At 40.8% G+C, this 18,646-nt stretch overlaps 1 protein-coding gene across 2 annotated transcripts in view; it reads right to left on the bottom strand.

Annotated features, from left to right (window-relative positions):
- Positions 1–535: 535 nt before the first annotated feature.
- LOC140197969 (protein mono-ADP-ribosyltransferase PARP14-like) overlaps positions 536–18,646 on the bottom strand; it is a 104,581-nt gene continuing 86,470 nt past the window's right edge. For both annotated transcript variants that reach the window (XM_072258657.1, XM_072258658.1), the window contains 5 exons: positions 12,103–12,282; positions 9,699–10,319; positions 7,554–7,699; positions 3,749–3,923; positions 536–3,154 (listed from right to left, as the gene is read on the bottom strand). In XM_072258657.1, coding sequence (XP_072114758.1) covers positions 2,856–3,154; positions 3,749–3,923; positions 7,554–7,699; positions 9,699–10,319; positions 12,103–12,282 — 1,421 coding nt within the window. In that variant the 3' untranslated portion in view covers positions 536–2,855. The remainder of the gene's footprint in view (positions 3,155–3,748; positions 3,924–7,553; positions 7,700–9,698; positions 10,320–12,102; positions 12,283–18,646) is intronic.

Below are 18,646 nucleotides of genomic sequence, written 5' to 3'. Positions count from 1 at the left end.
TATGGCCTATTTATAGCTGCCAGGAGAGAGGCATCGGAGTCTGTGCACTCCGTTCGTGGCTGTGTGGTGCAGCGTCCAGGCTAGAGTCAGCACTGCCCCCACCACCCCCACTGTTTGCTCGGCAGAAGACACGATGTATTGTGCTCAACTGCAGATTTCTGCATTACTCTTGGCTTGGGTCTGGGCTTTTTTTCTGTGCAGCTGCATCTGTGCAACTTGATACTGTGTTTTGCACCTTGGCCCTGGAGTAATTCTGCCTCGTTTTGCTGTTTTAATGTATGGTTAAATAACAATTAAACTTGAGTTGAACTGATAGAGGTACAGTGTATAAAATAAGAGGCATAGTTAGTATAGATTGAATCTTCCCCCCATGTTAAGGCTATGAAGAAAAGATGACATAGTTTTAAAGTGAGAGGAAGGAGCTTTAAAGGAGATTTGAGGGGAAGGGTTTCTACAGAGTGTTCGATATCTGGAACTCATTACCATGATTTTTCATAACATAAAGCCTTGACAAACATTGACAACATTCTTGTTTCTTTTGCATTGAATTTATTCATTTTTTTTCGCTCACAAGAAATAAAATTTTACTTTTACAGAACTTAAAAGTATTTTGGTAGTGAGTTATGAACTACATTAAGGCAAATTTTCATCACCTGAACTGCTTGGCACAGGGGCACACTATACTATCACTGCATTTAAACAGGCACCTGAATGGAGTGACACGCACACATGGAAATTAGTTTAAATGGGTGAAGAGGTAGTATGCCAAAGGGCACACTTTTGTGCTGCACAAATCTACGACTGCAACTAGATGCAAACTATCCAAAATCATGAACTTCAAACATAGTTTAACATTATTTACCCCATCGCCGTGGGTATGTTGGCTTCACTTGAGTCCTAATGAAAGATCTCGGCTGAAGTATCGACCTATTATTTCCCTCCATAGATGATGCCTGACCTGCTGAATTCCACCAGCATTTTGTGTGCGAGTTGCTCCGGATTTTCAGCATCTGCAGAATATCTTGTGCTTAATATATTAGCTTCACTGTTTGCCTTTTAACTATTACATTTCTACAGCTTTTTTATGACACAATGAGTATAAACACAAAGCCTTGCAAATTCTTGTTTAACTAGCAGCTATGACTATATTTGAAATTAAGCTAAAAGCCCCCAAAACTACATTATATTATTAATTCCTATTTGAGCTTGATTCTATATTCTTATGATACAGAGGTAGATGTTTAATAATTCAGCCAAGCTATCATATCATATATAGATCCCCAGAACTACATAAAAATATCCATGAAACACTATTTTCCAGATTGCTTTGAAAATTGATGGCCACACTGGTAATTGCAAATCCAAAGTTTCCCTGCACAAAAGATTAAGTGAAAACATTGTCAAAAGCATTATGATGTTGAATGCTTATGTTTTTCAGTTCAATAACAAACTTTTTTTTAATGTCACAATAACATGCGTGTTCAGTGACATGCTTTTTCAATATCACAACACCAGAGGGCAGTAAAGTACAATATTTTTTGTGCCAGGACCTGTGTTGTTATTTACAAGGAACAACATTGTAGATAATAGGCACAAAATAATTTGGTTTAGACAACGTCCACCAAACTGGCTTCCCACTTGCTGGTGATCAAGTGATTGATACTGAAAAATCCATATTGTTCTATTCTTTTAGCATGGGCAGACTGCTGTCTAAGGGCAGGCAAAAAATTAAATGTCTATTCCTAAAGGATGACAAAAGCTAGAATGAACATCAGTGTATCTGTCATCTCCTTCAAAACCTTGGGATGCAGGCAATCTGTTTCTGGTTCTTTTGGTCCAATTAATTTGTCCAGTACTTGCTATACTTGTGCTAATTTCCTTCAGCTCCTCAACCTCTCCAGACACGTTCTTCATTATTTCCTGGAGTTTATTCTGTGTTTTCTTCCACAACAACAAACACAAATTTCTTGTATAGTTTTCTTAGTCTCCAGGATCATTTCTGCTGCCTCAGTTTTCAAGGGATCTGCATTCATATCTTTGCAAATTCTTTTACATGAAACTTATGAGAAGCACAAGTACAATATACAGCTATATACTTTATTAAATTAAATTTATATCATGAAAGTGACTTACACAATGTTCTTAATGGACTATCATTCATAATACATTGCATCATTGCAGATTTTGCAGGCAGAAGGACATTCATCTCAACCAGCGAGTTGGAAAAGAGCCACCCAACTTAATTGAGCACTAGGCTCAAAACCAAGCAGTTCACAGATCTTCCAGTACAGTATTGCTAAATATATTATGTTGAGGGTTTCTGACTCTCGCACACTTTCGTAAGGCAAGCTTCAACCTCTATCATCCTCAGTTAAAGTCTCACCTGTCCCCAATCATCTTACCTATCCCTCTTTTCTTCTCCATGTTATTTGACTCCTCTGCTGTAAGAGATCGACCCTTCCTACTTTTCCTGCCAAGGTCACTCGTCACCTTACGTCATTTGTTGTATTTCAGAATAACAGGATTGCTCAAAAATGATTGGGTAAGAGTCAGTTTTAAAAAATGTTATAAACCTTAGAAGTCAAAAATTTATACTTTTTGTCTATTTTTTTTATTTTTTATTTTTGCTTTGCCTATCCCTACATTCAATCCCTGAGTTAAGATTGTAGCTTTTATCCATTTGGCAATGAATTGTTTGAAAATAGTGCATTATGCTTCACGATGCTAACAGAATGAATCATTAATGGCAAGAATGCAATTTATACAATTCTAAATAAATCACATATAAGCAAAAATATTGAAAAACAAAAAAAACCACTAAAGTGATGTCAGCAAAGTATGCTACTTCAGCCTCACTATGCCTCTGTTTTAAAGGTTATTAGATATTCTGGATATGCTCCGTCATCACAAAAAACAACAAAGATGGTGGGTTTTGTTAAATTATCCACGGCACAGTCGCATAGGTCATTTGGATCTAACTGTGCATTTACTGGCGTTGGCTCTAGCAATTGGTTATTTCCAATACACATATTCCCAGTGATCACCCGTGCCTGGTAGATGAATTTAGTTCCGTCATTGTCAGGGCTGGAGTACTTGTTGTCACACGAATAAGCGGCTTTCAAGGCGAAGTAAGTGCCTTTTCCATATGCAGTGGCTAGGAAGTAATGAAAAGAAAATGTTAGATTAAAGTTTCTGTCATTTTTTGAATTGATAATCTTATGTGACACACATGATTTGTTTATTTATCTGTTTATTTATTGAGATACAGCACAGAATAAGCCCTTCTGGCCCTTCGAACTGCAATCTCCCGATTTAACCCTAGCCTAATCATGAGACAATTCACAATGACCAATTTCCTCCCACAGTCCAAAGGCCCACTTGTAGATTAATTAGCTATTATAAATTGGATTAAGTTGCCTGGCCTGCTGAGCTTCTCCAGTATTTTGTGTGTGCTGCTTTCATTTCCAACATTTGTATATTTTTTCTTGTATTAGTGTTTCAATTATCCTGCTCTTAGCCTGCAGACTGGGTTGATTAGGAAAAAAATGGCCGGAGCCTGCTCTATTTCATATTTTTTTCCTCGGCACATTTTTAAAGATACTAAGTTTATTAATATTTTTTTTTCCAGTATCTCCAATATTTTCAGATTTTATTTTTGATTACAATATCGACACCTTTCCCATCATTTGTTAGGCCTGCTATTCACTTAAGAGTCAACAGCTTAAAAAGGTGATTTGTTGTATCTTACCATTTCTTCCACAAAAGCTTCTATTGAAACCAGTACTGTTCACTTTGTTGGTAATTTCCTTGGTAGTCCCATGATAAAGAATCCGTTCAACATTTGTCCCAGGAAGCTTTCTTTCTACTGTTTGCTTTCTTACAGAATAACTTTGCCAAAGCTTGCGATTCTGGATCCTTTTGATCTAGATGAAGAATTTATACAGCATTAATTTCTGAAGTAGAATTTGATTAACTATTAACAATAGCTGTATATAATTATTTCAAATGCATGAATCTTTTATCAAGAATTCAAACATTAATTTGGACCTGAAATTTTAAATAGTGATTCAATTGATTTTTGAGATGAGAATTGCACAGTGGGTTAGAAGCAAATTCAATTGGGATTCAAAACTGCTAACAGAGTGGAACAACTTTCTGGCAAATAAGAAATTTTATCAGCGATTTGGTTTGGAACAGAAGTTCAATAATAGCACATGTGATATCTGAGAAGCATTTGCTTTCATAGGACAGCATGTTAATTCCCGAAGAAAATATTGTGGAACATTTTAGTGGATTGTGCTTGCAGGTATAGGTTCATACTATTCTACTTCATTGTTTAATGTTGCCCATCACTACCTTAGGGGATGACGGGATATGGGGAGAAGGCAGGAGACTGGGGCTGAGAGGGAAATGGATGAAATGGTCGAGCTGATTTGATGGGCTAAAGGGCCTAATTCTGCTCCTTTATCGTATGGTCTTATTAGTAGAATGGTAAAAGGAAGGAAAATCAAGTCAGAGGATTTGAAGAAAACAGTACTGGATAAATGTAACCTCAATGTGAAAGTGCAATCACTAAGGAGACACCCATTGAACTACCTCAGAGTGAATGTTGTTACACAGAGACATAAGGAGAGTATGTATTATAGTTGGATAGCTGAGTGGAGATATGTCATTACCAAAGGAATTGTAAGGCACTCCTTCCCTCCACTAGCCTGCAGATCACGCTTGGGCAAGGTGTACCACCTGCTTAGCCTCCTCTGATCATGGTCACGTGAAGCCATGGGAGCAGGTGGTGGATGGTTGTATGAGCAACTGGTGCATATCACAAGTCCTGGTTTTGCAACCACTGACGCCAGGCAGAAAATCTCTGTAGAGTATTGATAATGGCTGGGGTCACCTGTCTTGTAAGGCAGCAATGGCAAGCTACAACGGCAAGAGACCATGAGTACCTATGTTGTACAACAGGGCACATAATGATGACGATAAATCATAAATTTAAATATGGATGCTTTTCACCATATGACCAGCATAAAGCGTAGAAGGTGAGGCTTGATCCTCCAAGAGGACCATAACCTTGTTGTGGTTTGGATGTTGGCTGGAGTCCGAGCATTATGCTTTGGCTCTTGGTAGAGCCAAATCTCTGATATTGAATACATCAAGCAACAAAAACAAAATGCTGGAAATACTCAACAGATCAGACAGAAGCTATGCAGAAAGATTGGTTTCTGGCTGTTGACCTTTCATCAAAATTAGAAAGGCATGTAGATAAACAGGTTTTAAGATGCAAAGAAACACGGAAGGGTCAGAGAACATTTTAAAAAGGTACTTTGAAATTCATCCCAGTGACAGTGCTACACATAGTATTTAATGGCAACAGTTTTTTGTACAATGCTTCTTAAATTTGGTATTATCGACCTTGAACAGTGCACTTTCATTTATTTATTGGGCTACATCATGGAATAAGCCTTTCCGGCCCTTCGAGCTTCACAGCTTAGCAACCCCTAATTTAACCCTAGCCCAACCACGGGACAATTTACAATGACCAATTAACCTACCAACCGGTACATTTTTGGACTGTGGGAAGGAACCAGAGCACCCAGGGAATGTACAAATTCCATACAGGCAGCGATAGGAATTGTACTGTAAAACGTCATGTTAACCACTATGCTACCATGCCGCCCAGATTAAAACCGGGCTAGGAAGAGAATCCCTACAGAAAGTATGGTAGAAAGAAATATAATCAGGTTAGTTGTAGGAGTCAATAGATTTCTATTAGATACTGATCCAATTACAGACACCTGAATTACAGATGAATTGGAATTGGTTTATTAATGTCAGTAAAGGGGAGGGGAGGATTGGAGGCTCACAACTGAGGGTGAGAGCCATGTCCCAAATACTCTTTCCATTCTTGTATAGACTGTCACATTATAGGTCTCACCTGAAACCTCAGTGGCTGAACTGCAGCACAATCACACCCTCTGGGGAGCTAACACATAAACTGCCCTTTACCCTTGACCAAGCCATGGTCTGCGCATTCAGGATGATTCACTATTTTGCAAGCTGTGCCATGGCCTAAGCTGGTGGATGTAGATTACGAATGTGTTGACGCAGTATCATCTTTTTCTGAGCGACAGTGCTCTGCTAATGAAATCTTGTCAGGTAGATCTTTTTATATGTTTGAAATGAGAATGGTGAAGTGCTTGGGCAGAGAAAATGAAGTTACTTGAATAATCTGGACCTCGTGAGGCATAAGAGGTTGGGAGATGAGTAGGCACTGAGGTATGAGATGAGATACTGGATTTGATTAGAAGGTATTGTTGACCAATAGCTCTGATTTTACCTTGACAATGACAGGCAGCACTCCCCATTTAACTAAATAGCCAATAAGTGGAGTAGGGTTTTCTGCTTGGAATCATGTTTATTATCATCACTGACCTATGTTGTGAAGTGTGCTTTCTTCTTGTGACGGCAGTACAGTATAAGACATGAAAATTTACTGTGAGTTACAATCAGAATATATAAAAAATAAATAAGTAGCATGAAAAGAGAGAAATAGTGAGGTGGTGTTTATGGGTTCATGAACCATTCAGAAATCTGATGGCAGAGGGGAAGAAGCTGTTGAGTGTGTGTATTCAGGCTCCTGAACCAACCACCTCTCTGATGAGGTTTATCCCTGATATACTTACCACGCTTGAATGGATGTGTGCGCAAGTATTGGCGATGTGATCAGTGTGTGAGTGTAGTGCATGAGATCTGATGTTCCTTTCACTGACCTTGAGAACAAGTCAGGAAACTTCTTGCAAAATTGGGATCAAGGTCCTGGAGCAACATCTTCTGAAATAAACCTCCCTGGCCACTTCCCTCCCACTATCAACTCACTTGTGCTGTTGGAGGCTTAGGTGAGCCCATTGTCATTCTTCAGGCATTATTCCAAACAGGGGTTCCTTAAGGTTGTGTTAGCCAGGGGTAGTGATGAGGATAAGCTCCCACTGCCTATTAAATGCTCCCAATACCATGCATCTCAAATAGCCTCTGACAACCAAGTCCAGCTCCTAGCCTTCATATGCGGCTTAGTTACTAAGCCCAACAGAACTGTTTCTACTGATAGGAGAAGGGGCAAAGGTAGGTTACTGGCACCTTAAAAACAGTCGCTTTGAGCAGATGGGGCTCATCAGCCATGGTTGACAGCTCATCTAGGAGAAGGAAAACTCTGATCTTAAACCTCCGCTGCCTTGCAGCTATACCCACTCGTGGCAAAGGCTTTGGGGGTAAACCCCGAGGAAAAAACCGAAGCTGGGGTCCCTAAGGAAGACCTACACTGAATTTAACGCAGACTGGCAATTCCTCCGACCCTGCAATGCAAAACGGCATTAGTCTGTGCTGTTCCTTTGGGTTCATCAGCTGCACAGAGAGGGGGAGCTTGCTGAATGGTGTCAGCTTGCTCTCCATATCATACTGCCTTGGCTTGTATATCATGTAGACAGCTAGGACACAAGTATTATTCTGAGAGTAATACTCAGTGGAAAATATGAAATTAAAATTTATTGAAGTACCTCGATTATTTTCACCAAGTGATTTTGACAAGATTTCTTGAATTTGTCTGCCACCTCGTTGTATTCCTCTGTGCCATTTGGAAGATCCACCTGTAAAAGTTCCAGACTGGTCATGTTGCTCCAGGATCCTGGGAGTTCAAATGTACCTGCAATTTAAAATGAATTCAAATTAGGAATCCACATTCTGACTTGAGGTAAAATTTCAATTTTCTGCTGTAGGTGACTTTGCTTTGCCAGTCATTTCTGGTTTAAGTACCTGTTTCATTCTTATCCTCAACATATAAGGCAACATAATACGGTGAAGGCAATTTAGTCCTTCCTCTGTTCATCTTCTGGATATTGACTATAATATGTAAGCCACCTCTTGGTACCAGCTATGAGGTCACTTCACCCTAAGCAGCAGTACAATATTTATTTATTTAGAGATACCGTGCAGGACAGGGCCTTTTGCTACCCAGCAACCCACCTATTTAACACTCACCTAATTACTGGATGATCTACAATGACCAATGATCTTACTAAACCAGTATGTTTTAGGACTGTGGAAGGAAACTGAGCACCTGAGAAAAACATACTACTCCTTACGGACGGCAATGGAATTGACCTCTGAACTCGCGACATCTCAAGCTGTGGTGCCATTTGATATGGTCCTCACTCACCATTAATATCCGTATATTTGATGGAGAACAGGGTGGGACAAAAAAAACAACTAGACCCTCATATCTCTATGCAGCTGACCCTTATGCATGTACTTGGATGGTTTGTCCCTTTGGCAGATCACTGCTCCTCTAACAGCTGAAGCACTGAGTTACATACAGAATTTTATCAGCGTATCTGATTGCTATGTTTTGTTTCACTGGAGATCAATTCTTAGTTGCCGATTTTCACAGAATTCTGTAACTTCTTGCATTTAATAAAGAGACAAGCAGTTGCTGTGTCTTTGTTTATATACATAAGCTGGAAAGGGAAATCAAGGATTATTAATAATAGCTAGTGATATAAAATTAGTTACATGAATATTCACAGTGTGAATATGGTAACACAGCAGAATTCACTATCTCATAATTTGTAAATCCTGATATTTTGGAATCTGGATCACTGGGTGCTGATTCCCAAGCTGATTCCTTTTAACACCATAGTGTCCCATCTTCCGCACTCCCACTGACATACCTGGGCCCCACTTCCTGCATGTCCTGTATCACACTGGGATCTCAATTCGCACACCCCCTTTAACAGATTCCAGTCCCCATTTTTTGTACTCAGTCAATAGAGTTCCATTTCTGCATTCCCTTAAGCCATTGGAAAATTTATTATTCTACTGTGTAACAGCTTTTTTAAAAAAAGCGAATTAAAAGTGCATTGGCGTATTAATGGGAATGATGCTGAGATACATCCTAGGACATACTAGGACACATCATCAGTGACATAACCTGGGGTCATCGGGTGTTTTGGGTCTTTTAACATCAGACATGGTGACCCAGTCGAGACTGATCAGGCCCAGCAGCATTGGTCCACAGATCACACCCCTTGATCCATAGCCATCTGGAGGCTCGCTCAGCAGCCTCTGTGATGGTCCTGATGGCTCTTTTCTTTGCATACCCTATAATGCCAAAGGAAGGGCAGGTTCTGGACAGTGAGCAGTCAGCAAAGCCTTTACACCCCACCTCTACAGGATTACATCATGCCCTCCACCTATGTCTAGCCCTGTACTATCAGTAATATTTCAACTGTTTTGGAAAATCTGCCAGTTTGGCACCACTAAAGTCATGAGTATGCCAGATTAATAGAGTTTACTCTACCAACATCTCTAAATCAGGGTGCTTTCCCCCACATTCCAAAGTAGTACAGGTTAGCGTAACACTATTACAGCTCGGAGTGGAGCAACTCCGAGTTCAGTCCCAACGTCCTCTGTAAGAAGTCTCCATGTTGTCCTCATGGAATGCCGGGGTTTCCTCCCTCAGGCCAAAAGAGTTACTGGGTAGGTTAACTGGTCATTGTAACTTGTGCCATGACTAGGCTAGGATTGAACAGGAGTTTTCAGTGGATTGCTGGACAGTCTGGCTTGAAGGGCCAGAAGAGTATCTCTAAATAAATAAAAAAATGTTCTCAACATTACTATTACAGTAATCTTTGGTCTTGGCGTACCTCCTTCAAAATGCCTCCTAATTTGAGACGTATTTCCTTTTGAATCTGTCACTTGCATTTTCTTGAAGTTAATAGTGTGAGTTTCACCATTTTTCTTGACTGTCAGGATTTTCGTTTTCTGCCGGGAAGCTTTCTCAAGGTCATAGTTTAGAGACTGGTCGTATGGTTGAAATTTTCCCTGATGCTCGAACTCCCACTGCACAAATGCCTTAGTCTGAGCCTCTTCCTGTTTCCTGCTCATTTGGTCCTTGGCGGAATGAACCATGGAATTAAATTTCATAATGAATTCTACATGTTCTTCAACGTATCCATTTATTATTATGTTGTTTGGCTGGATTTCAACTCTGAGTTGTAGATTTTCACAGAGATCTACAAGTTTTTGCATTTGATCGAGAGAACAGTAGGATGTGCCTTCATTTTCTATTGTTTTGCTTTTACAAGTTTGCTTAATTAGATTTTCAACATTCTTTCGAACCTCATCGATACTTTTGTCTGACATGCCATATATCTCAATTGTGCTGGTCAACTGCCTTTTTGTATTTATAATGATTGGATAAACATATTCAACTGGTTTGACCTGTTCAATTTGATGACCAAGATCCAATGGTGAAGTTGTTTGTTCTGAAAAAATAAATTTCATAATAAGGAATATTATTTCTTTAGAAATAATTGTGGAGAAGAGAATCAACACTGCAAAACAACAAATTTCACAACATATGTCAGTGATATTAAACCTGATTCTGATTCTAGCAACAAAGGTAGAAGGGCCTGGTCCAGTTATGTCCTCTCCAATGACAGTTAGATCATACTTTTGATCTTCTTTTCTACGAAGAACCCAAGACAATACCTGTAGGTCACGCAGCCCTCACACATTACCCATCCTTGAATAGTATGGAAATAAGATTTTCAAAAGATGCTTGAAGTATGCCAAAACCAAGAAAGTTATGTTGGTCTAAAATACTAGTTTGCTTGGAACTAGAGTACAGCATCCTCTTTTGGTCTCTGCCTAATAGATGTGAAGGATCTAAAGCAGATGCCTCAAAAGGCGGCACCCCACATTAAAGAGCCCCATCACCCAAACATGCCGTTTCATTACTACCATCAGGAAGGCGGTACAGCAGCCTGAAGGCACATTCCGAATGATTCAGGAACACCTTCTTCCCCTCTGCTATCTGATTTCTGAATGGACACTGAACCCATGACCACTACCTCACTACTTTTTTGATTTTTATTTTTGTATTACTTATTTAATTTTATATACATACAGACACACACACTATATATAGTTGGGATAGATATTTGAGAATAAAAAGCTCACAGATCTATGGAGATAGTGGGATAGACTAAATTACTTTTTTTTTAAAACAGCCAGCACAGATTCTTCAGTGCTGCAATAATTCTATGATTCTACAATGTGATGAGACCTTTGGAAAGATTCAAAGCACATTTATTATCAAGGTATGTATGCAGTATACAACCCTGAGATTCATCTTCCACACAGACAGCCGTGAAACAAAGAAAATCGCAGAACCTGTTCAAAGAAACACATGAAACCACCCCCATGCGTAAAATGAAACGAACTGTGCAAATAGCAATGAATAAAAGGATAAAACACAGAATATAAAACAAAATTGGAAGTCCAGACATATTCAGTTCAACTTAGTTTGTTATCTGCAGACTGCCCCAATCAAAATCGCCCAAATTTGCAACAAAGGAGTAAGCAGAAACCAGAAACACATAACAGAGTCCAATCCACAAACCACTCAAAGCCTCACAGAACCCCTCAGGCTCAGCAAGGTGTCTGATCACTCAATCAGCCTGAAAAACACACCAGCAAGATGTAGATCACAGGCTCCAACAGTAGCTGAACCACATTTGAAGGAAAAAGATGAAGTAAAAGAGGTCACAATAGTAGTTTTGTGAACCTTTTGGAGGACGTCACCCTAGGTCATGTTGTTCGCTGGTGCTATCTTCTTCCGCAATTCCAGAAGATGATAAAGTTGAAATAAGTAATCTGAACTGTGATTCTAAATAGTTTGAGGAACTTAACCCAATAGCTCTTCAAAGATCTCGACAAATCAGTTAATTGTAAATATGATCTGGTCTACAATTCAACAGATACAGGAAAAAATAAAGATGCCTGCAAAGAAATTCACTGCTGAACATTATAAATTTTAAAATTCACCTCCTTCAAAATTTATCACAAATTATTTTAACCAGGAGTATTAATGAATTTCTGTGAAAAGGCTATATATTTTTAAACAGCAACTGAGAATGAAACATGGTGGGTAAAGGTTGGATGAAATTGATTTTCAGCAGCTTACAGTTAGCATTGCAAAATTTGAATAATTACTATTTTTTCCCCAGAGTATAACAGTGATTAGTTCCAGAAATACTTCCTCACCATCATACTGCCAAGTTGTGAAACGTTTTTTCATACATTTGTGAAAGAGATTTGATGTTATTGGAGTGAACAGTATTATTCGTATCTCAGAGAGTGCAGATGGAACATAGTCTGTCACATATTTATGTATTGCATCCAGAAGTGCATTTGCAACAACAGAGGGATGTAGTTTTCCAGCTCCTAAACAAAAATGAAATGAGTGGTTAAATACAGTGCAACAAGGAGAATAAGAAAACCTGTAAATTAATTAAATCATTAGCATTTTTGACCATGTTACTTTGCTCTTTAGAGGCCTGGATCGTTAATCTAGATATATGAGTTTGCACCCCAGCTTGCCAGTGAGGGAAGTTAAATTCAAGTAATTGGGTAAATCTGGAATGAATTTTGTGCAACAGTAGTAGTTCAAGTTCAAGTTTATTGCATCTCAACCATACACATGAATACAGCTAAACGAAACATCGTTCCTCTGGGGCCAAGGTGCAAAACACAGTCCATACAGTAACACACAGCATATACAGTTACAATCCAGTACATACAGTCACAAAACAATATTAGTACAGATCTCTGAGTGACATGGCCTGAAGGTTGACATAAAGTGTGAGGTCTACATTTATGTAAGACAGTATTATGTCACTGACACTGTTATAATAAAAAAGCAGTTGTATGAACATATGGAAGAGCAGCAATAAAAGATGAAAAGTGACCAGAGTTGGGAAGTAGAGGGGGGGTGTGGCACGGCATTCAGACAGGGTGCACATGTGTGCTGGGTGGCAGCAGGGTGCTAAGAAGTCTAACAGCCTGGGGGAGAAGTTGTTGCCCAGCCTGACAGATCTGGTTCTTGTGATGCGGTACCTTCTGCCTGATGGTAGGTTGTGAAGCTATTGGCTTGTTTAAAAAAAATCTTTCTGCTTCACTAATGTCCCCCAGCGAAGAAAGTTTTTCACCTTTACCTGGTAATGCATATACTTGATACGACACACTGCAGGAGTTGACTGCTAAATGATAGGAAATCTGAGATGGAAAATGAACACAAGCTTTGCCAGTGATATGGACGACAAACACCAGCTTTGCCAGTGACTCACATAGCACCTGCTTCATTGTTAAATGTATGCCTGTATTTACATATCTAATGACCATAGAACTAGCTTACAGCCCAGAGTTCATAATCATACATTCTATCTGAGTTCTCTTAAACTCAATCCTGAAAGTTCAGTGCAGCGAGCTGTACTGATTGTGTTGTTTATTCCTATGTGAGGCTTGTACTGGGCTCCCAAGGGAGGCCCCTGTGTTCAAATGATGTCTCTCTCTCTCCCCCTTGAAGCTGTCAGAGGATGGTACTGAGGTTCTGGGTCTGTGGTTTATGGATTGGCTTGTAGTTCAACTGGACTCTTTCGATTTTGTGTTTTTATATTCTGTGTTTTTGCTTGTGCTTTCATGTTGCCACTTGCACGATTTGTTTGTTTTTTTTGTGCATCAGGGGTCAGTTAATGTTCTTGTTGCCGTTTACACAATGTTTTTTTGTGCGTGGGGAGGGAGGATTGATGTTTATCTTTGAATGGCTTCCATAGTTTTTCTTTGTTTCGTGGCAATTTTGAGAAGACGATTATCAGTTGTATACTGCAAACATACGAGGGGTGATTGATAAGTTCATGGCCTACAGTAGAAGGAGTCAATTTTAGAAAACCTAGCACATTTATTTTTCAACATAGTCCCCTCCTACATTTCCACACTTAGTCCAGTGGTCGTGGAGCATACGGATCCCTTCTTTGTAGAGGTCGGCGTCTTGGACCTCCAGCAAGTGGTCCACAGCAGGGGTGATTGATAAGTTTGTGGCCTAAGGTAGAGGGAGATGAGTTATACAGCTCTCGTTAAGTGCACGTGCAGTTAAACTCTTTCAGTGATTATGCAGAAAGTTTGAAGTTAATAACTCATCTCCTTCCACTTCAGGCCACAAACTTATCAATCACCCCTGCTGTGGATCACTTTCTGGAGGTCCAAGACGCTGACCTCTACAAAGAAGGGATCCGTATGCTCCACGATCACTGGACTAAGTGTGTAAATGTAGGAGGGGACTATGTTGAAATAAAATGTGCTAGGTTTTCTAAAATTGACTCCTTCTAGCTTAGGTCACGAACTTATCAATCACCGCTTGTACTTTGATAATAAACGTAGCTTGAACTTTTGTACTTTGAACAAGTTTACTCCATTGATCTCTTAGGATGCCTTCTACCAAAACATTTTTTTTCTCTGTTTTTAAATTGCTGTCCATCTTTGCTCCACTCATACCAACCTCAGATAGCTTAAACAACAACATGATTGTCTTTTGACTTGGTGGGTTGCTTTAAGATCAAAGGGGCTAATATTTTTAATTCATTTGTTCCTAAGATGTGAATGACATTCGCAAAGCTGGAGTTCATTGTCCATCCTGAATTTCCCTTGAACTGAGAAAGCATTAACAGTGATCTGTGTGTTGGAGTCAAGTTTATCCAATACCGAGTAAAGGCGAAAGGTTTCCTTCCCTGGAGGACATTAGTGAACTAGAAGGGTTTTACAACAATCCAATAGTTTGTGGCCATGTCCTCAGCCCCCTATTTTATCTATTCCATGAACATTCACAACTGTGTGGCCAGATTTTGCTCTAATATCATCTACAAGTTTGCAGATAATACCAGCATAATGGACCCCACTTCAAATAATGTTGAGTTCGTGTATAGGAAGGAGATGGAGAGCCTTGTGACACACTGTCATAACAATGTCAGCAAAGCAAAAGAGCTGGTCATTAACTCAGGAAAGGAGGAGGTAGTCGTACACATATTCCTCAAAATGGTTGAGAGTTTTACATTCCTAGCAATGAACATCACCAATAGCCTGTCCTGGTCCAGCTGCATGGATACCACAGCCGAGAAAGCTCACCAGCACCTCTACGTTCTCAGCAGGCTGAAGAAAGTCGACATGTCTGTTTTTACCTCACAAATTTTGATCAATGTATCCTATCTGGATGCATCATGTTTTGGTACGACAACTGTTCTACCCTTTACGGCAAGAACTGCAGAGAGCTTTGGACATAGCTCAGCATATCACCGACACCAGTCTCCCACCTATGGACTCTGCCTAAGCTTCTTGCTGCCTTGGGTAAAGCAGCCAGTATAATCAAGGACACTACCCACCATGATACTCACTCTTCTCCCCCCCCCCCCACCCTATTGCACAGGAGAGACAAAAGCCTAAAAGCATGTACCACCGGGCTCAAGGACAGCTTCTATCCCACTGTTATAAGACAATTGAATGGTCCTCTAGTACGAAAAAATGGGTTCTTCACCTTACAATCTATCTCATTATGAGCCTGCACCTTATTTTCTACCTGCACTGCACGTTCCCTATAGCTGTAACTCTTTATTGAGCACTCCAGTATTGCTTTACCTTGTACACCCTCAATGCACCATTGTAATGAATTGATCTGTATGGACAGTGTGCAAGACACAAGGGGGCATAGTTTTAAGGTGCTAGGAAATAGGTACCAAGGGGATGTCAGCAGTAAGTTTTTCCACACAGAGAGTGGTGGGGGTGCGTGGAATGCACTGCTGGCGACAGTGGTGGAAGCAGATACGATAGGGTCTTTTAAGAGCCTCTTGGTACATGGAGCTTAGAAAAATAGAGGACTATACTCTAGGGAAATTCTAGGCAGTTTCTAGAGTAGGTTACATGGTTGACACAACATTATGGGCTGAAGTGCCTGTAATGTGCTGTAGATTTCTATGTTCTATGTAAGACATATTTTTCACTGTAACTCAGTACATGTGACGATAATAAACCAATTTATCAATAAACTAATTTACCAACTTATTTCAAGCAACACACATAAAGGTTGCTGGTGAATGCAGCAGGCCTGTCCTCACCTACCACCCCACCAGCATCCAGGTCCAACATATAATTCTCCATAACTTCCACCACCTCCAACGGGATCCCACCACTAAGCACATCTTTCCCTTCCCCCCTCCCCCGGCTTTCCGCAGGGATCGCTCCATATGCGACTCCATTGTCCGTTCGTCCCTCCGTCCCTCCTCACCGATCTCCCTCCTGGCACTTATCCTTGTAAGTGGAACAAATGCTACGCATGCCCTTACACTTCCTCCCTTACCACCGTTCAGGGCCCCAGACTGTCCTTCCAGGTGAGGCAACACTTCACCTGTGAGTCGGCTGGGGTGATATACTGTGTCCGGTGCTCCCAATGTGGCCTTCTATATATTGGCGAGACCCGACACAGACTGGGAGATCGTTTCGCTGAACACCTACGCTCTGTCCGCCAAAGAAAGCAGGATCTCCCAGTGGCAACACATTTTAATTCCACGTCCCATTCCCATTCTGATATGTCTATCCATGGCCTCCTCTACTGTAAAGATGAAACCACACTCAGGTTGGTGGAACAACACCTTATATTCCGTCTGGGTAGCCTCCAACCTGATGGCATGAACATTGACTTCTCAAATTTCCGCTAATGCCCCACCTCCCCCTCGTACCCCATCCATTATTTATTTGTATACACACATTTTTTTTCTCTCTCTCCTTTTTCTCCCTCTATCCCTCTGACTATACCCCTTGTCCATCCTCTGGGCTTCCCCCCCTCCCCCTTTTCCTTCTCCCTAGGCCTCCTTTCCCATGACCCTCTCCTATCCCTTTTGGCCAATCAACTGTCCAGCTCTTGGCTCCATCCCTCCCCCTCCTGTCTTCTCCTATCATTTCAGATCTCCCCTCCCCCTCCCACTTTTAAACCTCTTACTAGCTCTTTTTTCATTTAGTCCTGACGAAGGGCCTCGGCCCGAAACGTCAACTGTACCTCTTCCTAGAAATGCTACCTGCCCTGCTGCATTCACCAGCAACTTTTATGTGTGTTGTTTAAAATTCCAGCATCTGCAGATTTCCTCGTGTTTGCGTTACCAATTTATTTCATTGCCACTTTACCCGATTTAAACCTTTCGTAAAATTAAACATCTATTGTGCCTTAATGAGAAGTACTGAATATCTGATGGTATCAGGTGATGAGGTGGAGATAATGCTCTACTAAAGGAGGTGTAAGACGCTCCGTTAAGCTTGGTGGAGGGGTGGGTAGTGTTGAGGAAACAGGTAGAATGCAGAAGGATTTAGAGAAATTAGGAGAATGGGCAAGAAAGTAGCAAATGAAATACAACATTGGAAAATGCATCGTCATGCACTTTGGTAGTAGAAATAAATGTGCAGACTATTTTCTAACTGGGGAGAAAATCCAGGAATCTGAGATGCAGAGGGACTTAGGAGAACATCCTGAAGGTTAATTTGCAGATTGAGTTGGTGGTGAGGAAGGCAAATGCAATGTTAGCATTCATTTCAAGAGGTCGAAAATACAACAGTAAGGATGTGATGCTGAGGCTTTATAAGGCACTGGTGAGGCCTCACATTGAGTACTGTGAACAGCTTTGGGCCCCTCATTGTAGAAAAGATATGCTGACATTGGAGAGGTTCTAGAGAAGGTTCAGAAGGATGATTCCAGGAATGAAAGGGTTATCATACGAGGAAAGTTTGATGGCTCTGGGTCTGTACTCACTGGAATTCAGAAGGATGAGGGGGGAATCTCATTGAAACCTTTCAAATGTTGAAAGGCCTAGACAGAGTAGATGTGGAAAGGATGTTTCCCATGGTGGGAGAGTCTAGGACAAGAAGGCACAGGCTCAAGCTTTCAAAATCTCTTTGGCCGAAGGGTGGTGAATTTGTTGTCACATGCAGCTGTGGAGGTCATTGGATGTATTTAAGGCAGAGATTGATAGGTTCTTGATTGGACATGGCATCAAAGGTTACGGGGAGAAGGCCAGGAACTATGGTTGTGGAGGAGATAGAAAAAAGGATCAGCCATGATTGAATGGTGGGGCAGACTCGATGGGCAGACGACCTAATTCTGTTCCTATGTCCTATGGTCTGCCTTCTGCTAGCCTGCAGGTCACCCTTGGGCAGGGTGTAGCACTTGCTTAGCACCATGATCGGGGTCACATGAAGCTATGGGAACAGGTGGTGGATGGTCGTATGAGCAGCTGATGCATATCACAAGTCCTGGTTATGTGATCACTGACGCCAGGTAGACAATCTCTGAAGATGACTGATAATAGCTGGGGTCACCCACCTTGTAAAGACACTGCTCAGAAGGCAATGGCATACCACTTCTTTTGAAAAATTTGCCAAGAACAATCATGGTCATGGAAAGACCATGACCACCCAAGTCATATGACACAGCACATAATGATGATGAAGATGATATCTGATGAGCTGGTAAGAATGGTCACAGACAGGTGATGGAATAATATTGAAGTCTGGAATGAACGTTGCACATAGGACAATCTCAGGTTGCTCCTCAAAATTCAGCAGTGGCATTGAGATATAATTGTGGTGGAATGTTGCAGGGTTTACTGCTCTGCTTTTACCAGTGTGGGTTCCAACTCTCAACGATGGTCGCCATTGAGTTCTTAATCTGGTTCTACTCTTCTGGTCTTTCCTAGCAGTTTGATGGAGTTGACTGGCT

This window comes from Mobula birostris, chromosome 5 (genome assembly GCF_030028105.1).
Source record: "Mobula birostris isolate sMobBir1 chromosome 5, sMobBir1.hap1, whole genome shotgun sequence".
NCBI classification, from domain to species: Eukaryota; Metazoa; Chordata; class Chondrichthyes; order Myliobatiformes; family Myliobatidae; genus Mobula; species Mobula birostris.
Note: the sequence above shows the minus strand (reverse complement) of the source record. Positions and strands in the feature narration are given on the sequence as shown.